Raw genomic sequence first — 22,489 nt, forward strand, 5'->3', positions numbered from 1 at the left:
CTATTGCGGGGCATTGCCCCAAAGAAATCAGCTCTTTTACCTGAAAAATAAATTCAAACAACCCTCCCAACAGTAAAACCCACCACCCACACAACCAACCCCCCAAATAAAACCCTAACTAAAAAAAACCTAAGCTCCCCATTGCCCTGAAAAGGGCATTTGGATGGACATTGCCCTTAAAATGGCATTTAGCTCTATTGCAGCCCAAAACCCTAATCTAAAAATAAAACCCACCCAATAAACCCTTAAAAAATCCTAACACTAACCCCCTGAAGATCCACTTAAAGTTTTGAAGATCCGACATCGATCCTCAACGAAGCGGGGAGAAGTCCTCATGGAAGCGGCAAGAAGTCCTCAACCGACACATCCGACGCAGAGCATCCTCTTCTTTCCGACGACTACCGACGAATGAAGGTTCCTATAAATGATGTCATCCAAGATGGCGTCCCTTAGTTTCCGATTGGCTTATAGAATTCTATCAGCCAATCGGAATTAAGGTTGAAAAAATCCTATTGGCTGATGCAAATAGGCAATAGTATTGAACTTCAATCCTACTGGCTGTTCCAATCAGCCAGTAGGATTGAGCTCACATTCTATTGGTTGATTGCATCAGCCAATAGGATTTTTTTCAACCTTAATTCCGATTGGCTGATAGAATTCTATAAGCAAATCGGAAACTAAGGGACGCCATCTTGGATGACATCATTTAAAAGGAACCTTCATTCGTCGGTAGTCGTCGGAAAGAAGAGGATGCTCCGTGTCGGATGTCTTGAAGATGGAGCCGCTCCGCGCTGGATGGATGAATATAGAAGATACCGTCTGGATGAAGACTTCAGTCCGTCTGGAGGACCACTTCTCCCGGCTTCGTTGAGGACTTCTTGCCGCTTCAATGAGGACTTCTCCCGGCTTCATTGAGGATGGATGTCGGATCTTCAAAACTGTAAGTGGATCTTCAGGGGGTTAGTATTAGGATTTTTTAAGGGTTTATTGGGTGTGTTTTATTTTTAGATTAGGGCTTTGGGCCGCAATAGAGCTAAATGCCCTTTTAAGGGATATGTCCATCCAAATGCCCTTTTCAGGGAAATGGGGAGCTTAGGTTTTTTTTAGTTAGGGTTTTATAAGGGGGGTTGGTTGTGTGGGTGGTGGGTTTTACTGTTGGGGGTGTTTGTATTTTTTTTCAGGTAAAAGAGCTGATTTCTTTGGGGCAATGCCCTGCAAAAGGCCCTTTTAAGGGCTATTGATAGTTTAGGCTAGGGTTTTTTTTTATTTTGGGGGGCTTTTTTATTTTGATAGGGCTATTAGATTAGGTGTAATTCATTTAAATATCTTGTAAGAAAAAATTTTATTTTCTGTACTTTAGTGTTTTTTTTTTGTAATTTAGCTATTTGTATTTAATTTATTTAATTGTATTTAATTTAGGTACTTTATTTAATTGTAGTGTAGTGTTAGGTGTAATTGTAACTTAGGTTAGATTTTATTTTACAGGTAAATTTGTATTTATTTTAGCTAGGTAGTTAGTAAATAGTTAATAACTATTTAGTAAGTTAGTAACTATTCTACCTAGTTAAAATAAATACAAACTTGCCAGTAAAATAGTAATAAACCTTAAGCTAGCTACAATGTAACTATATATAAGTATTTAGTTTTAAATAGGAATAATTTAGGTAATTATAGGAATTTTCTTTACATTTATTTAAATTATATTTAAGTTAGTGGGTGTTAGGGTTAGGGTTAGACTTATGTTTACGGGGTAATAAATTTAGTATAGTGGCGGTGACGTTGGGAGCAGCAGATTAGGGGTTAATAAATGTAGGTAGGTGGCGGCGGCGATGTTAGGGACAGCAGATTAGGGGTTAATAATATTTAACTAGTGTTTGCGAGACGGGAGTGTGGCGGTTTAGGGGTTAATATGTTTGTTATAGTTGCGGCGATGTCCGGAGGAGCAGATTAGGGGTTAATAAGTATAATGTAGGTGTCTGCGATGTCGGGGGCGGCAGATTAGGGGTTAATAAGTGTAAGATTAGGGGTGTTTAGACTCAGGGTTCATGTTAGGTATAAACATAAATGTTGTTTCCCAATAGGAATCAATGGGGCTGCGTTACTGATGTAAACGCTGCTTTTTTGCAGGTGTTAAACTTTTTCTCAGCCAGCTCTCCCCATTGATGTCTATGGGGAAATCGTGCACTAGCACGTATAACCAGCTCACCGCTGACTTAAGCAGCGCTGGTATTGGAGTGCGGTATGGAGCACAATTTTGCTCTACGCTCACTTCTTGCCTTTTAATGCTGGGTTTATAAAAACCTGTAATACCAGCGCTGAAGGTAAGTGAGCGGTGAGAATAAAGTGCAAGTTAGCAACGCACCCCTCTTATCGCAAAACTCGTAATCTAGCCGTTTATTTGCTAAAGGTCTTTTGTATGTCATATCTTTAAGTCAGGCTTAGAGCATAGCTGTAAACCGCTGACTAGAAAATATCACCTGAACATCTCTATTTAAAAAAGAAAGATATTTTAACTCAAAAATGTCCTAAGTATTCAAACCGCATTGCAAAGGACTTTAAGCAGCAAATCAGTATGCCTGTCAAAGGACAGGCAAGGGAGTGAGGCTCATGCACACTCAAGTTATTTCCCTTTTCAGTTTAAGGAAGTTTACAATAAAATCTCATGAGATAACAGTAAAAGAGTTCATGACCTCAGCTCTGTTGATGCTGATTGGCTGCAGTTCATTTCTTTATTATTTTTTTTTAACTGCAGCTGGACAGCAGCTGAAGTATAACTTTTTACACAGGACTTACTCTGGTGAGCTGCCAAAACTGTGAGGTAAAATATCTTCCTTTGTTACATAGAGATGCTCAGGTCATTTTTTCCGGTCAGCTTTTTACAGTTATACTGCATCAGTTTCAAGTGATTTAGCATATGAATATTATGTCCCTTCAAGTAAAACCAAAATAAATGTTACATTACATGACAAAGCAGTTCATCTGTTGGTGCACATTTGCAAACGCCACATAGAAAAGAAGGTTTTTCTCACCACATGAAGAAGAACTGCTAATCTTCAGCAGGATGGACTCTGAGGTGTAGGTGATTTCCACTTCCTCTTCGGTGTCTGCAGAGTCTGAACTGGGGGAACAGCAGCATTCAGTTACTGCTCCAAAGATACAATTATTAGTTTTTAGTCACCATCTGTTGCTTCATCATAAACCTCTCCCCTTACTGATGTTTATCTCACCAGCTTCACATCTTGGAGAATCTCTTATCAATCTCTTTACTCCATCTTGAAAGTCAGCTGTATCTTCAAACAACTCCTACACATAAAGAAACAGTCCACAGTGAGGGGCTTAATTAATGCCCTCTATATCAGTGTTTATTATAAAGGGCTTAATCACTGTACATATTTGAATAGTAAAACATAATAATTCAAGTGGAAAATTGGTTCTACGATACAAATATCTAAAAATACATTTGGTAACTGTAGCTGTAGACAACTTCATCCTCTCCTGATCTCTCATAGTCAGAGTAACAGCTAACTGTTAGAAAATAGAACCTTTATGTTTAGCATACCAGATAGATCTAATCATGCCCAACACTTCAAAGTTTGTCTGAAAACAAATCATCATTAATGGGATACTAAACCCACATTTTTTTTATCTTTAATTCAGATAGAGCTTACAATTTTAAGCAACTTTCTAATTTACTCCTATTATCAATTTTCTTTGTTCTCTTACTATCTTTATTTAAAAAGCAGAAATGTAAAGCTTAGGAGCCGGCCCATTTTAGGTTCAGCACCATGGATAACATTTGCTTATTGGTGGATACATTTAGCTACCAATAAGCAAGTGTAACCCAAGTTCTGAACCACAAATGTACAGACTCCTAAGCTTTACATTTCTGCTTTTTAAATAAGGATAGAAAGAGAAAGAAGAAAAACTGATAATAGTTGTAAATTAGAAAGTTGCTTAAAATTGCATGCTCTATCACTAAAGAAAATATTTGGGTTTAGTACCCTTTAATGCCTACAGTACAAAGGATAATTTCCAACGTTTCCAACACCTGGGGAATTGAAGCAGGTGTGCAAGCTGTAAGGGGAACAGCACAATACCCCAAAACATACAGCAAAAAAAGAGAAGACAGCAGCACCACCTTAAAGTATCAAGTGTCTTTAGTCAGCCAGACTGTAGCAACAACGTTTCAGACACAGTTCCTTAGTCATGTATGCACATACAGGTACTGAAGGCTCCTTAAAATACCTACAAATACAACCACCCCCCACCACCTACATCTGAAATAACTACCTGTCTCAATATCTCTACTAGTGGATCTATGTACACAAATGACTCCATATAAGTTCCCAGAAATGTATTTTATTAACTCGAGATAGCTACACACAAATTATTACAGAAATATTGACTAATTCAATTCCTTGGTGGTCAAGGGGGGCGGACAAGGGAGGGGCTATTGTACTGCTGGACAAGCAGTATTATGTACAGGAAAATAATCTCAGTTATCATATCAGGAAGTATATAAATTATTACCTGGTAATCCTATTTTTGAGATTAAAAAAGAGATTAAATCAAGTGTGAACAATGCCTTCAAACATGGGATTATCAGTAATGATACAATTCAATTTATTTTGGACTCCCCAAAGTACATAAAAACCTTTGGACCCCCCCAGGCTGCCCTATTGTAGCTGGAATGGGATCTGTACTCTCTAAAGTGTCTATTTATCTGGATAAATTGCTCAGGCCTAATGTCACATCAAGTTCCTATATTAAGGATACAGGAGATTTTTTGGTTAAATTACAGAATTTGCCTCTGGAAAGAAGTAGGGGTATACTATTTAGTTTAGATGTAACGTCTCTATATACGTCAATTATGCACGAGACAGGCATTGAGGCTGTGGATAATTTTACATCATTACAAAGATAATTTATTTTGCATTTATTGAGCATTGTTTTAAGATGTTACTATTTCCTCTTTGGGGATAACTACCATCTACAGCTTCAGGGCACAGCCATGGGTTCCAATATTTTTATGAATGCTTTTGAAGAGTATTTTGTTTATAGTCATCCTTTATTTTTGTCATATGGCACCACTTGGTGGCACTATATAGATGACATTTTTGGCGTGTGGGTGGGTGACATTGGAGCCCTTGAAAACTTTGTGCAGGATCTGAATACAGCGACCTGTCAAATTTAAACTAGTATTTAGTGAGGAGAGTATTGTGTTTTTAGATACAAGGGTTTCTAAAAGTGACCATGGGCTATTAGTAGACCTGTATAAAAAGTAACTGACTGCAATACTCTCCTGCACTACGCTAGTGCACATCCTTAATTCCTAATTAAGTATTTACCCAAAAGCCAACTTCTGCACGTTAGACGGATTATGTCAGATGAAAAATGGCAGAACAGAGGCTAAGGGAGATGGGCAATTGATTTACGGAAAGGGGGTATCCAGGGAAGTTGTTTCAGACACAGACTGAGAATGCCCTTAAAGTATCCAGACAATCCTTATTGGAAAGGAAAGAAAGGAGTGAAAAACAGTCTCCTAGATTGTTCTTTGTGAGCCAATATTCACCGTGGAGCAAACAGGTTAATAAGATTCTACGCCGCCATTGGCATATACTGTGCATATGTAACCCTGAGGTACAGGAATTTAGGGATTACCCGATGCCAGCCTTTAAGAGAGGTAAAAACCTTAGGAATGTTTTAGTACAGGCTGATATTGGCCCATCTAAATCCTTAACTCATGGTTTCATTGGCAAAAAGAATATGGGGTGCTTCCCCTGCCTTAATTGTTCAAATTGTAACAGCTTGACCAGGAGTTTAACATTTACACACCCTAGGTCAGATAAGAAATTTGACATCAGGGAAAATTATAACAACTATACAGTTTACCTTATTAAGTGTCCGTGTAGGATGTGGTACATAGGTAAGACCACCCGTACAGTACAGTACATAAAAGCAATATTAGAACAAAAAAACTAGATGCCCCAGTAGCCTACCATTTTTTAGCAGCCGGCCACAATTTGAGTCAGTTGAGATTTCAAATTTTGGAACAGGTGAAATGTCCTAGGAGGGGAGGTGATCTTATGAAACTCCTCAAAAAAAGAGAGGCATTTTGGATCTTTGAACTTGGGACTATTGCTCCGGGGGGGGGGGGTGAACAAGGAATTGGATTGGTCAATATATCTGTAATAATTTGTGTGTGCTATCTTGAGTTAAAGAGGTTGATAAAATACATTTCTGGGAACTTATATGGATTCATTTTTTAATGTATTGTGTACATAGATCCACAATACATTCAGGTAGTTATTTTCAGGTGTTGGTGGGGGTTTGTATAGGTGCTTTAAGGAGCTATCAGTGCTTGTATGTGCATACATGACTAAGGACTTGTGTCCAAAACATTGTTACTACAGTCTGGCTGAATAAAGACACTTGATACTTTAAAGGTGGTGCGGCTGTCTTCTCTTCTTTGCTACAGTACAAAGGATGAAATGGTGTAGTCTTCTGCTTATAACATACCAAATTGAGAGTATTCCCTTACATGAAACACATTAATTAATTACAGAATAATTTTTGCAATAATTTAGCAAAAATGCCTCTAGTAAAAATAATTACTGTTTGTGAGTTTTTTCTCTGCATTAGTGCACAAAAAGCATTTGTACATATGCTCCACACACCTGCACTAAACACCCAACCTGCTCAGACAGACAGCAGTGGTGTATTTAAATAATCTAGAATTGCATAATCAACAGGTACATAGTAAAAAGACAATGCAATAACACGTAAGGCCCAATGATCAAAAGCCTGCCAGCAGGGAGAGAAATCACACAAAATCTTTGAGGTTTTTTTTTTTTTTTTTTTAGCATTTAAATGTGATGTGTCTCTCCTTCACATCCAGAACTCTGTATAGATAGATAAACAGCTCTCACGCTATAATTTGCCTTTATAAAACTGTTTTAAGGACCTCATAGTACAGACGAGACGTCTTAGGAAAATCTTGCCAGACCGGAAAGCTTTAGAACATCAGGCCTATAGTCTGAATTTTAAATAAACAGATTTGTTTTTTCTGACCAATTTCAAAATTTACCAGCCTCCTGTATCATTTGACAGTCATCAGCCAATCACAGACTCATATACGAATACACTGTGGATTCTTGCACATGCTCAGAAGGATCTGGTGCCACACAAAGTGTGCATATAAAAAGACTGCACAATCTGATAATGGAAGTAAAGTGGAAAGTCTGCATATTATATATATATATATATATATATATATATCAGAATCATGAAAGTTTAATTTTGACTTTAGTGTCCCTTTAAGGGAACACGAGAACTGGAGAAGAGCAGCAATACTCTGGGTAGCCTATCTTGATAAGGTTATTATCTCACCTGGCGGTCATGAGGTCTTGATTTATGGACTTTTATGTTCTGCTCTCCCCACCCTCCATCCTCTCGTAGTTCTTCTTTTATTGGAGGATCCAAGTCATTTCTCTCTTCCACTGGGTATAGAGTTTGTGGTGAATGATCTTCATGGGCTGAACTGCCAGGTATTTGTTTTAGGGGACCCACTGTGGAGTGTACATTCTGAGTATATCTATGGGTGGCTGCAGCTGGGTGTAGAAATTTATATATAGGTAACAGAGCACAATTACTGCACTCTTACAGAAAAAATATGTTATCACCAGATCTTACCATTTATATAACATTATCACTAACACATTAGGAAAAACAAAAACATAGAAAATTAAGATATCACCGTAATAGTGGTGCTTATATGAAGAATAGTCCACATAGTTAAGAGAAATAAATAAACTTGTATTAGATGGCTTCCTTGTTCCCTGGGATTTGCCAGTCTCTGTGTATAGGGATGGCTTCCTTGTTCCCTGGGATTTGCCAGTCTCTGTGTATAGGGATGGCTTCCTTGTTCCCTGGGATTTGCCAGTCTCTGTGTATAGGGATGGCTTCCTTGCTCCCTGGATTTGGCAGTCTCTGTGTATAGGGATGGCTTCCTTGCTCCCTGGATTTGGCAGTCTCTGTGTATAGGGATGGCTTCCTTGCTCCCTGGATTTCGCAGTCTGTGTATAGGGATGGTTTCCTTGCTCCCTGGATTTGGCAGTCTCTGTGTATAGGGATGGCTTCCTTGCTCCCTGGATTTGGCAGTCTCTGTGTATAGGGATGGCTTCCTTGCTCCCTGGATTTGGCAGTCTCTGTGTATAGGGATGGCTTCCTTGCTCCCTGGATTTGGCAGTCTCTGTGTATAGGGATGGCTTCCTTGCTCCCTGGATTGGCAGTCTCTGTGTATAGGGATGGCTTCCTTGCTCCCTGGATTTGGCAGTCTCTGTGTATAGGGATGGCGTCCTTGCTCCCTGGATTTGGCAGTCTGTGTATAGGGATGGCTTCCTTGCTCCCTGGATTTGGCAGTCTCTGTGTATAGGGATGGCTTCCTTGCTCCCTGGATTTGGCAGTCTCTGTGTATAGGGATGGCTTCCTTGCTCCCTGGATTTTGCAGTCTCTGTGTATAGGGATGGCTTCCTTGCTCCCTGGATTTGCAGTCTTTTTGATTTGGCACAATCAATTTATTACAAATACCAAATGCATGAATAGATGTTAATGCAAATCTCTGATCTCTTGGAATTAACCATATTTGAACATCACATTAAAATATTGGATTGTTTGCATTCATTTTAAACAAACATTTGAATAGTAGAATATGTTTCAAGTGGAACATAAGTCTTACAATTCAAATGTCTAAAACACCATTAGATTTTAAAAGGGAGAGAGAGAGAGACCACACCAAAATATTTTTCAAAGTCATTGTTTTGGTGCCCTTATCTTCCCCCTGTAACAATTAATGCGTGTACATATATATATATATATATATATATATATATATATATATATATATATATATATATATATATATATATATATATATACACATACACACACACAAACATACATACACACACATACAGTCATCTGTCACTTTATTAGGTACACCTTGCTAGTACCGGGTTGGAACCCCTTTTGCCTTCAAAACTGCCATAATTCTTTGTGGCATAGATTCAACTAGGTGTTGGAAACATTCCTCAAAAATGTTGGTCCATATTGACATGATAGCATCACGCAGTTGCTGCAGATTTGTCGGCTGCACTTCCATAATGCGAATCTCCCATTCCACCAAATCCCAAAGATGCTTTATTGAATTGAGATCTGGTGACTGTGGAGTCCATTGGAGTACAGTGAACTCATTGTCATGTTCAAGAAACCAGTTTGAGATGATTTGAGCTTCATGACATATTGCACTATCCTGCTGGAAGTAGCCATCAGAAGATGGATACACTGTAGTAGTAAAGGGATTGACATGGTTAGCAACAATACTAAGACAGGCTGTGGCGTTTAAACGATGCTCAACTAGTACTAAGGGGCCCAAAATCTGCCAAGGAAATATCCCCCACACTATTACACCACCACCACCACCAGCCTGAACCGTTGATACAAGGCTGGATGGATCCATGCTTTCATGTTGCTTACCCCAAATTCTGACCCTACCAACTAAATGTTGCAGCTGAAATCTAGACTCATCAGACCAGGCAACATTTTTCCAGTCTTCTATTGTCCAATTTTGGTGAGCTTGTGCAAATTGTAGCCTCAGTTTCCTGTTCTTAGCTGACAGGAGTGGCACCCAGTGTGTTCTTCTGCTGCTGTAGCCTATCTGCTTCAAGGTCAACATGTTGTGCATTAAGAAATGGATATTTTCTCTTTTTCAAACCATTCTCTGCAAACCCTAGAGATGGTTGCGCGTGAAAATCCCAGTAGATCAGCAGTTTTTTAAATGCTTAGACAAGCCCGTCTGGCACCAACAACCTTGCCATGTTCAAAGTCACTTAAATCCCCTTTCTTTCCCATTCTGATGCTTGGTTTGAACTTCAGCAAGTCGTGTTCACCACATGTAGATGCATAAATGCATTGAGTTCTGCCATGTGATTGGCTGATTAGCAATTTCTGTTACCAAGCAATTGGACAGGTGTACCTAATAAAGTGGCCGGTGAGTGTGTATGTGTATACAATGGAGCCCTTTGCAGTCAAGTAGCTGAAACCCAATTTTTTTTCCCCTTTCATGATTCAGAGAAAGTATGCAATGTTAAACAACTTTCAAACTTATTCCCATGGTATCCTTTGTTAAAAAGCATATCTAGATAGATGTTATCGGCTCACCCATGTGCATTGATGTTTCTTCAACAAAAGATACTAAGAGAAGGAAGCAAAATAGATAATAGAAGTAAATTGGAAAGTTGTTTAAAATTGTATTCTCTACCTAAATCATGGAAGAAAAAAAAATTGTTTTCATGTCACTTATTGAGGACAAAAAGTATACAACATGCATAAACAATATACAAGATATTCTCTTCACATTGTAGAATGAGTAAGCATTTTGAGTTAAAGTCCTCTTTTTCTTTCCCCATATTTAATGTAATCGGCCGCTCTTGGACCATACAGGAGATCTTATTAAAGTCCAGGGGATTTTATAGAATTGTAATAAAAGAAAAAACTTTAAATGATAAATGAAAATAAAAGGAAACAAAATTATTTAGCATCTTATAAAAAGCCATTCCTGATGCTGTATCTTGATGCTAAGACCAGAGGTAAACATATTAAACACATACAAGATCTCTACACACTCAACAGTATAGATTAAGAAAAACTCGCTGTTGTGAATTAATAGCATAGGAACTATACATTCAGCAATTTATAGAGCTTGTGCTTTAAGATGGCAGACTTCCCAGTTGTGTAGGCTAACCCGTAACCTGTGTGCTCAGTCTAAGAATGTGAACCGATCTTCTATATTTCTAAAAGTAAGCAAAGGGTAAATAGATGACTAAGTGTGGGTAGGTTACTGTAATAATGAATTATAGTCATCTGAAAATGGTCATTGATGGCATAGGTGCAGTTATATGTGCATTATAAATTTATTCTATGTCTATCCCGCAGTCCCGGCCAAGGACCACTAGATAAGACAGTATTGATGTGTTTGCTCCCTCACCCAAATTAACATTTGTAATACTTACTAGTCCCCACTCTGAGTACACTAAATTAATGTCCTCCCCAGGAGCCCCCACTAACAGAGGAAACACCCATCAACAAAGAATAAGAGAGAATGAGGGCATTTCCCCAAAACAACCATATAAATGTGCTAGTATAATGCTTCTGTTAAAGTAAGTGTAAGATTTTTTCGCACCATTATGGAGGAGATTTTGCTTTTCTCTACCCATTTGTTGTGCGTTTGGGATTATAGTACATTATGCACATAAACAGAAAAAGTCAAGGTAAACAGTATATAAACAGTCATTTCTACTTGTACAATTAAACCTTTAAATCTTATATGACCAAAAAAAAAAAAAAAAAAAACGGCATTCTAAAACAGAGTAAAACCGTTGCAATAAGGGCACGGCAAAGCCGAGTTACTTAGCTAGAGTCCCAGAGTGTTCTGGTATGTTTTCCTCTTATAGCTGCTTCTAGGTAACAGCGTGCCCCCACAAAAAGTGTCCTGTTATTGACTCTAGGCCTATTACAGTTAGTGAGGGGTTGGTGAATATTCCTAGAGATTCTGCTCGGTGTTGGTCTATTATTACTGAGGGCATTTTTTGCATGCTCCAATTCCGCATTATGCTGCGTGTTATTGCGAGATCCACATCTTGCTGAGCAAATTTTGAAACAATTTCTGGAGGATCTTTAAAGAATAAAGGATTTAAAGGCATCAGAATCCGCGGTCCTCCTGAAGTTGCCCACTAGACTACGACGCAGTCCCACCGGCTCTGATTTGAGCCTATTCTGTTGAAGCAGGCAATGACTGCATGTTTCCTCCTCGCCTTCATTATGGCCTTTGCTTCTGCTATCTAGAACAACCATCTTTTCAGGCACGATCTTAGTTTGATGATTTTGCTGTTGAGGTAGATCACCCTGCATTGGAAAAATATATGCTGGATTTGGAGTGATCTAGTAGTTGCCATTTATTGACATGCTCTGTCTCGCTGTAACAGGCAATTTTTTAGGGTATCGGCAAACCGCGGGGACTCCCCATTTTCCTGTGTAATGGGTTTTGCACTCTTCTCAGATTTAGTGTATGAGTTGGATCTCTTCTTTATTAGTGGTTGAAATAATTCCTCCAATCTGTTGAGTAACGTGCCCCACTTGTGGTGAAGAGTTTTACCTCGCATATCAGCTGCAGGGATCAACATTCTTTCCAGTGCTCATAAAAATATGCTTTTAACAGAAAAGGAAGGTGATGCTGTAGTTAATCTAGTGTGTCGAGACTTGACAATGATGCAAACAGCTCTGGCTAAACCCCCTGGAGAGTCCAGGGGGAGGCGTCACCTGTGAGTTCGCCGCCGCTTCAGGCCTCAAGTGTGTTTCAGACCCTGGGGTCATTAATACAGGAATCTGTGTAAATTTAGTATAGAGGATCTTGTATAATCACGAAACCAGTCGTGTAAGCGCTTGATGCTGTGAATATAGAGCACAAATCGGCGGATTATAAACGCCTCTCCCGGAGCTCTAGAAAAATGCGACCGCACAGAGTCGCTGCATGGACACGCCCCCGTTTTCATGTCACTTTAATAAAGTGTATGTACTGTAAATACTTCACATTTCAATGTTCTTCACATAGGAGAATATGTTCTAAGTATTTTTAAATTGATATTGCTATATATTTATATTTAAGAATAACATGTTCTTCTATGTGAAGAAGATTGATATGAGAAATATTCATAATTCATGTCAGATTTAGCGTTCTTGAATAAATGCAATCAGGTTAGCGCATAAGTATGGGCGTTAGGTTTTTCCCAGTTTTTGTGTTCCATCATAAAACGAGCGCAACCTAATGAATGCAAAAAGCTTCCATCTAGTGATGTTAAAGGGACAGTATACACTCATTTTCATATAACTGCATGTAATAGACACTACTATAAATAATAAGATGCACAGATACTGAAATAAAAATCAAGTATAAAATGGTTTAAAAACGTACTTAGAAGCTTTCAGTTTAGCGTTGTTGAAAAGGCAGTTGGAAAGCCCACTGCAAGTGGGAAATAAGACACTCCCCCCCCCTCCCCCTTCTTTTGCATATGAAAAGACCCTTTACACAAACAGGAGCAAGCTGGAGAAGGTAGCTGACGGTATTCAAATAAAACTTTGGGTCTTGGTTAGGAGTCTGAAAATCAGAGCAATGTTCTTTAAAAATAAGATATAGAAAGAACAATGTCATATAGAAAGAACAATATAGAAAGAACAATGTCATATTCGGAATCAGCAACACAAAGTTACCCTAAAATCAATCCTATATAATAAAAGGCCAGGTATGTTTGTCAGATGCAGTCATGCGCAGTAGAGACTGCACGAGGACAAACATACCTGGCCTTTAGGATCAACTTGCTTCAGATCAGCCGTTGCGGGGGAGTGGCTGTGGTTGGGCAGAGCGGGCGTAGCGAGGGGGTGTGACCGGTGGGAGTGCCACAATGGGGGCATGGTCGGCCCAGGAGTGGTTGTGGCCGACTCGTGGCCTGAGAGCGACAAAGAGTAGGGAGAGATAGAGCTAAAGAGAAGGAGGGGGAGATAGAGCGCAAAAGAGAAGGAGGGGGAGAGAGCGCAAAAGAGAAGGAGGGGGAGAGAGTGCAAAAGAGAAGGAGGGGGAGAGAGCGCAAAAGAGAAGGAGGGGGAGAGAGCGCAAAAGAGAAGGAGGGGGAGAGAGCGCAAAAGAGAAGGAGGGGGAGAGAGCGCAAAAGAGAAGGAGGGGGAGAGAGCGCAAAAGAGAAGGAGGGGGAGAGAGCGCAAAAGAGAAGGAGGGGGAGAGAGAGCTAAAGAGAAGGGGGAACTAAAGAGGGAGAGAGAAGAGAGAGAAGAGAGAGAAGAAGAGAGGGAGAGAAGAAGAGAGGGAGAGAGGAGAGAAGAAGAGAGGGAGAGAGAGGGAGAGAAGAAGAGAGGGAGAGAGAGAGAGGGAGAGAGAGGGAGAGAAGAAGAGAGGGAGAGAGAGGGAGAGAAGAAGAGAGGGAGAGAGAGAGAGAGAGAGAGAGAGAGAGAGAGAGAGAGAGAGAGAGAGAGAGAGAGAGAGAGAGAGAGAGAGAGAGAGAGAGAGAGAGAGAGAGAGAGAGAGAGAGAAAAGGAGAGGGGGGAGAGAGAGAGAGAGCAAAGGAGAGAGAGAGAGAGAGAGAGAGAGAGAGAGAGAGAGAGAGAGAGAGAGAGAGAGAGAGAGGGAGAGCGCGCGCGAGCGAGAGAGAGAGAGCAAAGGAGAGGGGGGAGGGAGAGAGAGAGAGAGAGAGAGAGAGAGAGAGAGAGAGAGAGAGAGAGAGAGAGAGAGAGAGAGAGAGAGAGAGAGAGGGGGGGGGGGAAGAGAGGAGAGAGAGAGAGAGAGAGAGAGAGAGAGAGAGAGAGAGAGAAAGCAAAGGAGTGCAAAGGAGAGAGAGCAAAGGAGAGAGAGGGAGAGAGAGTGCAAAGGAGAGAGAGCAAAGGAGAGAGGGAGAGAGAGTGCAAAGGAGAGAGGGGGAGGGAGAGAGCGCGCAAAGGAGAGGGGGAGAGAGAGAGATCGCTAAAGAGAGGGGGGAGGAAGAGAGCGCTAAAGAGAGGGAGAGAGCGCTAAAGAGAGGGGAGAGGGATGAGCTAAGGAGAGGGGGGAGAGATAGAGATAGAGCAAAATAGAGGGGGGAAGAGAGAGAGCAAAATAGAGGGGGGAAGAGAGAGAGCAAGGGGTGGGATCGCTGTACAGTACTACAAAAAAGGCCCATGTGCACAGGCTTTAGGACTAGTCTAATATAATTGGCAATAAAATCAGTGTTTACCTGTGTTATACACATTTGAGTTTTCTACTTGTATTCTTTTTATTTTTTATTAGATCATGAGATTGATTGCAACAATATTATCACAGTCACTAGTGATAAAATACATAACATATTTTGCAACAATGTTGTTACAGTCACTGGTATATACAAGTATTATAACCTAGCAAAATCTGTCTTTTACATTAATTAGGTAGCAATTAGTAAAGAAAATAAGGGAAAAAAGGGGAGGGGTGCGAAAAGGAGAGGTTGTAGGAGAAGCCAGATAGATGGAGTCAGCGCTGCGGAATGTGTTTGCGCTCTACAAATACCTGATAATAATAATAATGGAGAGGACCACAGAATCTCAGGCTACTGTTATAGCTTTGTCAGTTGGGTTGTGCTGTTTGCTTGGTGTTCGTGAGAAACAGTATCTTTTAGTGGTGGTGCCGTCTGGTCATGAGTGTGGATATGGGTTTCCCATAGAAATTTAATCTCTGCCAAAGGGGTGGTTTTTTTTTTTTGCTTTACGTATCCGTATTCCTCTAGTATTAGTAGTTCATCTACTCTGTCTTTCCATATCCTCTCTGAAGGAGATGTGGGGTTTTTCCAATGATGCCCTATGATTGCATTCAAACTAATTTGAAGTAGTGTCAATCTGAGCTTAACGGAAATTTTAAGTATATCTTTTAGTAGTGTTATCTACGTGTTAAGGTAATATTTTTTTTTAGTTGGAACCTAATGTTGGTCTCAACTATGTGCCGTAACGGTTGAATTTTGCTGCAAGACCAACAAATATGTATTAGGCTACCATTCTCTTCGCAAACCCCTCCAGCATTTTTTGAGACTTCTGGGTAGATACTATTCAATCTCGTTTCCCTGTTCTATTAGCATCTTTCTAGAAACTGAGAGAGAGTTTCTGATTACTCTCCTTTTGTGGCACATTGATTAAGTGGGGTTAAAGGGATACTAAACCCATTTTTTTTTTTTTTTTTCATGGTTCAGATAGAGCGTGTGATTTTAAGCAACTTTCTAATTTACTTCTAGTATCTATTTTGCTTCATTCTCTTGATATTCTTTGCTTAAAAGCATATCTAGATAGGCTCAGTAGCTGCTGATTGGTGGCTGCCCATAGATACATCATGTGATTGGCTCACCCATGTGCATTGCTATTTCCTCAACAATGGATATCTAAAGAATGAAGCAAATTAGATAATATAAGTGAATTGGAATGTTGTTTAAAATTGTATTCTCTACATGAATCATGAAAGAAAAATGTTGGGTTTAGTGTCCCTTTAAGGACATGACTAAGTTATCTGAGATGAAGTGCGATATTTGGGCATATCTCAGCCAATTAGTGAAATTTCCTTTCTACATGTATTTTTATTCAGTAGGATAGTACTATCCTTTTAGGTTTGCCAACCCTCACTTATTTCCAGGGATCTCCCTTATCTGCCCAAACTTCTCCCAGGCTCCATTATTTATATCTTAGAACATTTTCCTCCCTTATTTATTTACATGTAAAATCTTCATTTGAAACATGTAATATTGTACACTTGTTCTCTTATTTAGTTAATATAACAGTTTCATCTCTTTATTCCCACGGGCCTTAAATAAAACTGATTTCAAAGATTTGCACAGTTGTTGAACACATTAAAATAGACTGTGTTAATGTAGATGATGTGTATGAAGATTTTGCATCAAACTGTATCAATTTGTAAAATAAAGTGTTTTTTTTTCAGTAACTATTGTATAATGTGTCCGTTTCCTACATGAACTTTGTTAATTCCTTAGTCTCCCTTATTTCTTTCATGTAATTAGCAAGAGTCCATGAGCTAGTGACGTATGGGATATACATTCCTACCAGGAGGGGCAAAGTTTCCCAAACCTCAAAATGCCTATAAATACACCCCCCACCACACCCACAAATCAGTTTTACAAACTTTGCCTCCCGTGGAGGTGGTGAAGTAAGTTTGTGCTAGATTCTACGTTGATATGCGCTCCGCAGCAGGTTGGAGCCCGGTTTTCCTCTCAGCGTGCAGTGAGTGTCAGAGGGATGTGAAGAGAGTATTGCCTATTTGAATTCAATGATCTCCTTCTACGGGGTCTATTTCATAGGTTCTCTGTTATCGGTCGTAGAGATTCATCTCTTACCTCCCTTTTCAGATCGACGATATACTCTTATATATACCATTACCTCTACTGATTCTCGTTTCAGTACTGGTTTGGCTTTCTACTACATGTAGATGAGTGTCCTAGGGTAAGTAAGTCTTATTTTTGTGACACTCTAAGCTATGGTTGGGCGCTTTTATATAAAGTTCTAAATATTTGTGTTTAAATATTTATTTGCCTTGATTCAGGATGTTTAATATTTCTTATTTCAGACAGTCAGTTTCATTATTTGGGATAATGCATTTGAATAATCAAATTTTTTTCTTACCATTAAAATTTGACTTTTTTCCCTGTGGGCTGTTAGGCTCGCAGGGGCTGAAAATGCTTCATTTTATTGCGTCATTCTTGGCGCTGACTTTTTTGGTGCAAAAAATTTTCTAAGTTATTTCCGGCGTTGTACTTGTCACCGGAAGTTGCGTCATTTTTGACGTTTTTGCGCCAAAAGTGTCGGCGTTACCGGATGTGGCATCATTTTTGGCGCTAAAAGCATTTAGGCGCCAAATAATGTGGGCGTCTTTTTTGGCGCTAAAAAATATGGGTGTCATTATTGTCTCCACATTATTTAAGTCTCATTGTTTATTGCTTCTGGTTGCTAGAAGCTTGTTCATTGGCATTTTTTTCCCATTCCTGAAACTGTCATTTAAGGAATTTGATCAATTTTGCTTTATATGTTGTTTTTTCTATTACATATTGCAAGATGTCTCAGATTGACCTTGGATCAAAAGCTACTTCTGGAAAAACGCTTAACTGAGTTCAGTTCTACCAAAGCTAAGTTCATTTATTTTAAATGTTCTAAATGTTTATCTTTAGCTATGGTTTGTAATAAGTTATTATGATAAACTTTTACATGCAGAATCCATTAGTATTTATGCTTTATTGCCATTCTTACATCTTATGTACAAGAAATATTTAGAAGATTTATAAGAAATATTTTTCTGATTCTATTTTAAAGGCTTTGTCTAACTTCGTGCCTTCTAATAAAATTTTTAGGTCTCTTTCACTTCTTTTTTAATTATTGAAGTTTCAAATGACCAACAACATACTGTTTTATCCTTCTCTGATGATGTTTTTTCTCTTTCAGAATTTTCTTCATCAGATATTGACACTAACAAATCTACTTTTTATTATTTTTTTATTAAAGTACATTTGTTCTTTGTTGAAAAGGTGTTGATTATTTTGGATATTAAGGTAACTAGTTCTTTAAGACTAGCTGACACTATTTCTGCTTATTTATTCTTCTGTGTTTCCAGAAGTTTTCTTTCCAATTCCTCATACTAGGGAATTGAATAGGCTGAGAATTTTCTTTTATTCCTTCTTCAAAGGTTTTAAACTATATTCTTTGCCAGCAGTTAAATTCAATTTGGAGGGTTCTCCAATTTATTGGGGCTCTCTCTACTCCTACTAATTATGCTATTGTTTCTATAGCAAAATAGTATTTATTTTCCTTTAGATGGTTATATCTTATTTATGGAAAATTATTTCGTTTCAGGTACTTTTCTTGGTCCTGTGATTTATTTGGATGTTGCAATTGCTTCATTTTTGTTCTGTTTACTTTAAGATCAAGTATCAGATAATGATTTATTTTAGCATTCTTAAGGGACAACATTTACTAGACTAGGTGCTGTTGCATTTGTCTTGTTGTTTTGCATTTATTGATTATGCAAGTCCTCTGTATTGACTGTTCCTTTAACTGGTCTATCATGCTAATAATTTCATTTGTGTCTTCATTTTATTGAATATTTTCGCAAATGAGGGTTAATCTATGTCTTTAGCTATTTTAGCAGAGGCAAAGGAGTAGTGGTTGCACTTATGACCATGTGTAAACAGAAATTGCCAAGCCAGGCACCGGGACTTAGGTCGATAGACACCCCCCCAAAAGAACAGTACATATGTGAGCCAATATTAGAGGTGTACCTTGAGCACTGAAGGGAGAAATCCTGTATAAGCACGGAACGATATCCGATGGCAGCGTGTCTGCCGACTTCTCTTGCTTCCGCCTCTATGCAAAACCCGGTCTGCAGCTCAGTGAACGTCACCACGTGACGTAAGGAGGGGGTGTGTATGTTAGCGGTCTGTATATTCACCCGGCCCAGCGGTTAGTGAGGAGTGTTAACCTGGACTCAATAGCTGGTCGTAGTATCACAGAAGAAAGGATGGAGTCCCAGGTTAGGATAAAATAAATTCTTTTATTCGATTCTTTAAAAGTTCAAGTGAGTCGCAGCTCACACGGACACAAAATCAAATTCAGCCAGAAGGAAAGTGAAGAGAGATGAGCGTAGCACCAGTGGCTTACATGTTTCGGCTAAATGCCGTAATCATAGCCTAAGGTGCTATACCTGTGTAGTCTTTAAAAAGGGTGTAAAGTGATACGATTGGCTAAAACACTTGCAGAGATTAAAAATGAACGCCCATTTCAACACACTTAGAAAAAACATAGAATTTAACCCTATACATGTCATAATATATTAGAGCAAGGGGTATATTATATGGAATAAGTCATACAAGATATAGAGGTATAATGAAAAAAGTGTGATACAAAAGAAAAGAAAAAGATAGTAAAAGAAATATAAAGCAAGAAGGAAGGAAAGAAAAAAGGAGAAGAGAAAAGGATAAGAAGAAGAAAAAAGGAAGAAAGAGAGGCAGAAAAAGCTGAAGGAATGAGAGGCAGAAAAAACAGCGCATGAATTAAAAGGACAGACTCGCTGTAATATAGATTATATATAGACTTGAAATGGACTGGGAATGCTTAGAGTGCTAACATAGGAGGATGAATATAGCCACGATATATAAGACAGAAGTACACGATACAAAATAGAATAATATCTAGATGTACAGGTAGACAATAAGCTGATATGTCCATATTATACGTTTAAACACGCACTGTCGCTCAACATAGAAAAGAAGAGAATAATAAAGTGGAGAGAGAGAAGGAGAAGAAAAAGAAAGAGAATAAAGAGACCCATTGGAAAAGAAGATAGAAAAGGAGACATAGCGAGGACAGATGTATATACATATAGCATATATATAAGAGTACATGGGGATGTTCACATATACATCCATATACAGATTAAGCTAAAGTATATATAGTAAAAATAGAACTATAGTGAACATAAAATTTGATGTTATATATGTAAATATATGGAGTATAAGGGATTAGAGACTAAGCCACATGAAAAAAGGAACCACAATGGATTCTCTATATAATAGATATGTAGCTGTAGCTACACTGTATAGAACATAAACATATATGAGCATATACAAGACATGTGTTAATAAACATTGTCCGATTAGATAATAAAGAGAAGAAGAGAGAATTATGTGCACATGTATCTGCAAATGGACACGTATGATAACTGTTAGTGTATGGGACTAAAGTAATATGTCATTGTAAATAAATAGGATTATTTTGTCTGTATATATTATTAATAATTGACCTATATATTGACATATAAACAATTACTCCCAAAAATTTATCAAATCAAATTTGGAGTTTAGCCCTTGGGGAAGTCTGGTTTTTAACTGAAAAATCCAGAAGGTTTCACGTTTTGCTAGGACTTTGTCTACATCTCCCCCTCTCATAGGGACTTTGGCTTTTTCAATAGCTGCCCACCTAAACGAATTAAGGCAGCAGTTGTGTTTGGTGGCAAAATGTTGCACTAAAGGAGTCGTAGCCGTACCCCTAGTCAGGGAGGAGATGTGTTCTCTTATTCTAGAGTTGACGTCCCTAGACGTGAGACCAACATATTGAATATTGCAAAGGATACAGGTGACAAGATATATGACATTGGTGCTGGTACAGTTTAGACAGGATTTTATAGGATAAACAGTCCCTGTTACGGTTGATCTAAACTCTGTCGTAATTTGTGCATAGTCACATGGCTTGCACTTTTTGTGACCACATCTATACATACCCTGATGCCTCAACCAAGAGCTACTATGTTGTGTGGTAGATCTAAGTTGTGTAGGTGATAGAATTGAAGCCAAAGTGGCACATTTTTTGTAAGAGCATCTGATGCCATTTTTCACTACATCTGTAAGCTTGTCGTCTGCAATTAGAAGAGGAAAATGTCTTTTGATAATATTACAGACCTCGGGGTATTGAGCACTGTACTCTGTAACAAAGTGGATACCCTGAAAATTACTTTCAGTATTTTTACATTTATCAAGTAGCATTGACTCTCTAGGGATGAGGTTAACCTGTTGTCTTGCCTGTTTGATATGTCGTTTAGAGTATTTTCTCGATCTTAGTCTATTTTCCAATAGATTAGCTTCATGTTCAAAGTCTTCCTCCCTACTACAATTTCTTTTGATGCGCATAAATTGGCCTTTAGCTACAGCATAAGCGGTGTTTGTGGGATGACAGGAAGTGGCATGTAGCTCGAAGAATTTTGTGATTTAAAAAAAAATTAAAAAAAATCCATATTTCTTTTGTTCTAAGATAATCAATTATTTGTTTTATAATTGGATTCAATTCTTAACTGTTACTCTGGGCTTCAAGATTGAGTTCTAAGACTAAAACTTTAAGCTTATACTAGTTTGGTTGTTCTTATTAAGGAACGAATTCCTGAATTCTTTCCCAAGTAACATGTTTATAATTGGAAATTTTTCAGTTCAAAATCAGCTCCCTAATATTGCGATGTACGTGCCGTATTCCAGCTTGGCTGGCAAGGGGCAGGTTAAGACTTCTTTGAAATGTATTTGGTTCTATTCAGTCCAAATTCAGAGGCTAACACTCTCTTCTTTTTCCTTCTTTTTAGGAAATGGGTTTTGGAGTTTTATTCAAACTATTCTGCTTTTTTTTGGTCAGTGATAGCATTATTTGTTTTCATTAGATACAATAAATGCATATTTTCATTTTTCTGTTTTCATTCAGATTATTTTCTGAGGATGCGGAATCTCATATGATTCACTTGCTCTTCAGGACATAGTTAGAGGTAAAAGCTCTTGATTCCTCACACAAGGGTCACCTTTTTTAGGTTTCCAGATAGTTTGTGTCACTGTCTTTGTCTCTATCAGACAAGGGATAATTCTATTGGGTTCCGTCTGTCGGTACCTTTAGTCTCTATTATTTCCTTCAGTTGTTATATATGCATAGAAGTTTTAGGTCTTATGGCCACAGCATTGGATTTAATTCCCTTTGCTCATTTTCAATAGAAAGAACCTTTTCCAGTCTTTTATGCTGAATTATGGTGCAGGGATTCTAGGATTTCACATTTTAAATCTTCGAATCCTAATATTTATCTCTTGATTTGATGGTTAAGATCACCATCATTTAGTTCTACAGGTCTCTTCGTTTCTTTCAACCTGGACCATGATCTCTACAGATGGGAGTCTTTTTGGTTGGGAGGCTGTCTGAGGATCTCTGTCAGCACAAGGGGTTTGGAAATCTCAGGAGGCGAGATTACCATTTGATATTTTAGAACTCCGTGTTTTCTCAAAATTTTTCAGTTAGTTTCTTTTTGAAGAAGAGACATTTAATGTTTTTCAAACAATATCACTACTATGGTGTA

At 38.5% G+C, this 22,489-nt stretch overlaps 1 protein-coding gene across 1 annotated transcript in view; it reads right to left on the reverse strand.

Annotated features, from left to right (window-relative positions):
- Nucleotides 1–22,489, reverse strand: part of LOC128649185 (uncharacterized) — a 166,540-nt gene that overhangs the window by 128,557 nt on the left and 15,494 nt on the right. Inside the window, exons 3-5 of the mRNA XM_053702300.1 lie at nucleotides 7,390–7,610; nucleotides 3,228–3,303; nucleotides 3,030–3,143 (exon numbers count right to left, since the gene is read on the reverse strand). Of these exons, the coding sequence (XP_053558275.1) occupies nucleotides 3,030–3,143; nucleotides 3,228–3,303; nucleotides 7,390–7,610 (411 nt within the window). The remainder of the gene's footprint in view (nucleotides 1–3,029; nucleotides 3,144–3,227; nucleotides 3,304–7,389; nucleotides 7,611–22,489) is intronic.

This window comes from Bombina bombina, chromosome 2 (genome assembly GCF_027579735.1).
Source record: "Bombina bombina isolate aBomBom1 chromosome 2, aBomBom1.pri, whole genome shotgun sequence".
Taxonomy (NCBI): Eukaryota; Metazoa; Chordata; class Amphibia; order Anura; family Bombinatoridae; genus Bombina; species Bombina bombina.